General features: G+C 38.0%; 1 protein-coding gene across 1 annotated transcript; it reads right to left on the bottom strand.

Annotated features, from left to right (window-relative positions):
* Window positions 1-381: 381 nt before the first annotated feature.
* Window positions 382-1878, bottom strand: LOC125659236 (uncharacterized). Its single transcript, XM_048890842.2, has 2 exons — window positions 1259-1878; window positions 382-1137 (listed from the first exon to the last, which is right to left on the bottom strand). The coding sequence occupies exons 1-2, from the start codon at window positions 1876-1878 to the stop codon at window positions 402-404; spliced, it is 1356 nt and encodes a 451-aa protein (XP_048746799.2). The 3' UTR covers window positions 382-401.
* Between the last annotated feature and the right edge of the window lie 880 nt (window positions 1879-2758).

Genomic DNA, 2758 nt, shown 5'->3' with positions numbered 1-2758 from the left:
GAGGGTAACATTGAAAATTTTCACCCCGAGAAAACCATTGTCAACCGAGGCGTAGCCGAGGTTGACAATGGTTTCTCGAGGGGTGAAAATTTTCAATGTTACCCTCAATTGCATGCAATATTTGTTTTATTATACTGAATGTTATGTAAACAACAAAAACAGAAAGACATGTACTTCAGTAATTTATCTATGGTGTTGTAAACAAAAAACAAAAATTAAAGTAAACATGGTGATATAATTCAAAGTTAACAAGCTTAAAATTGTGAATTCTGTAATAATCAACAAATCACAGTCCTGGATACAGATCACACAGTTTGCTATTGTTTTTTTTTTAAAATCTATAATGTTTTCAATATTTTAAAGATGTAACAAGAAAAAGTCATAATTCAACAAATCACATTTCACTTTTGGGGACCAAAATTAAAGTTCACAACACAGTTATTCATTGTTGGGTAAACATGAAACCCTGTACTAGTAGATAAGCTTGTGGGTATTGCATTAAGATTCAACACACTTAGAGGCTGAGCATTTGGAACATTTTCACTGCTAACAACACTGTGAGAAAGTTCGTCAAAAGTGGAATCACTGAAAATAGAATCTAATTCTTCAGGTGTTATTTCAGGAAACTCGTTTTCCTTAAGACTTGTTCCTACAATACCGGTAGCTGTAGAGACAGTATTGGCATCAGAATTTGAGCGTGATTGACTTCCAAGTATTCCACCAAGGCATTCAGACATTTCTCTCTTTTTAGTATCATTTAGGCGACAAGCATAACTACGAATGGAAGCCTCATTTTTGTGGCCAGAGGCGCGCATGATGTGCCTTGCTTCCACGCCTGCGTTGTCTAACGCTGTGATGACAGTGGCCCGAATTGAGTGATTGGTATAAATCCTCCATAACTTTCCAAGTTTAGAAATTTCAGGCATCATGTTGGAAAGAATGTTTTTCCCCAAAGGAGATTTACAGTACCATACAGAACTGTTTTCGTCAAATGAATTCAAGGGTCGCTGCCAAAGTGCATCAATTTCAGGATGTAGTTTATTCAGATACTTTTTGAAAGAAGTAACTGGACACTGAACATTTCCTGGCTGGGAATACATCCTCGCCTCTCCAACTGTCTCATCCGGTGCACTAGATCTAAAAAAGATACAGGGATAGTGAAAATATATAATAAACTTGAATAAAACACCCAACCCCTCTTCCCAGAGAGAGAGAGAGAGAGGGGGGAGGAGGGAGAGAGAGAAATAGAAATTCTAACCTGTGGTTTTTATCAGCTTCATCTATGGCTTGGAACACAAATTCTCGTCCACAAGCATCTATGTCAGTTGAGAAAGTACTTTTGGTCATATTCCTTAAGTTCTCACGGCCTCTGCGACATAAGTAAAACATCAAGTCAAACCACACCTTATTTTGGAGACCACAGGGTGTTTCGGTATTAAAAACGGTGTTGTTGGGCTCGTAAAGTTGTTTCAAATCCTCCGAAGAAATCGCTGGCTTGTGATCAACGGAACCAAATCCCTTTTTCTTCATGTCAGTTAGGGTTGCTTTAAACACCTTCTTCGATTCACTGAATTCCGGGTCAGTCAAAATATCTACTTGGCATGAATCCTTTATGAATTTGGCGAGTCCGTACCTTATACTGTTCAGTGAGCTTACTTTCAAACTACTTCCCGACTTTGTTCGAATGGCGACGTAAAACAATCTCTGATTTTCGTTAAGCTCCTGTTTACTGAAACTCTCGAACTCAGTACTTTGACTCCTCTGGCTCAAGAACGAACGAAATAAGTTGACAGACCTTTTTATCGTCCTTTGCGTGCTTTTCGATTCCTTTTCATCTATTAATCTTTGTATTTCTTTCTCTCCCACTACAGCAAACATGGTACAATGAACTAGTAAACAAACGTCTGTTGACATTCAATCAATCTACGTCATGCGATATTTCGTATATTAATACGGGTATTCGCATTTATTACAAACGCTCAAACGACGTCGTCTAGCAATCTACGGCGAACCGTAGGCGCATAAATTTGACGCATGTGATAATTTTTTATAATATCACCCGTTGTCAAGTACTGTTACCCGTTGCTAGATACTATCACCTTGAAGGGCGTGTTTTCTGTTCTCAGAGGGTAACAATATGTTTTTTCCAATGCTTCTCGACCAATCAGATTCAAGTATCTTACATGAAAGTATAATAATAACCCATATTAATCATACTTAACCTGCGTATTCTCATGATATATCTTTATCCCAAATTTCAATTTATAATGTCAATGTATCACTGAGGTAATCGGCAAAAACTGAATTGTTTGCAATTTTTCAAAGTCCATGTGGCTCAACTCTTCCAAATAGTATGCGACCGGAACCAAATACGAGTTTGACCTGTATATTCCCATATTCCCACATTTCAATTCAAACTATGTGTATGTACATGGAAGAATAAGATAATGAGCGGAAACGTTAAATTGTTGAAAGATTTTCGAAATCCAGGGGTATGTATATTTTACAGCTCTGACAAAAGTTATCTTACCAAAACCAAAAAGTGATCACTTAACCTGTGTATTGCCATGCTGTGACGGATCAAAACAAAATTCAGGGGAGGGGGGGATTCAAGTCTGTGCCTTTTCCCGCCCACGAAAGTGTAAATACCCCAAAACCACTTTATATTAAAAAGAAATATTCAACTAAAATAGGTTAGGGGTGCAACCCCCCCCCCCCCCTCTAGATCCGACTGTCATGGTATATCTATACCCCATAT

The sequence above is a fragment of the Ostrea edulis genome, chromosome 9 (genome assembly GCF_947568905.1).
Source record: "Ostrea edulis chromosome 9, xbOstEdul1.1, whole genome shotgun sequence".
NCBI lineage: Eukaryota > Metazoa > Mollusca > Bivalvia > Ostreida > Ostreidae > Ostrea > Ostrea edulis.
This window is presented reverse-complemented; position numbering and strand designations above follow the sequence as displayed.

Coding starts and splice junctions, on each gene's coding strand:
- LOC125659236 (XM_048890842.2), bottom strand. CDS start 1,878: ATGTTTGCTGTAGTGGGAGAGAAAGAAATACAAAGATTAATAGATGAA. Junction 1,138..1,258: donor GAAGCTGATAAAAACCACAG/GTTAGAATTTCT, acceptor TATCTTTTTTAG/ATCTAGTGCACCGGATGAGA.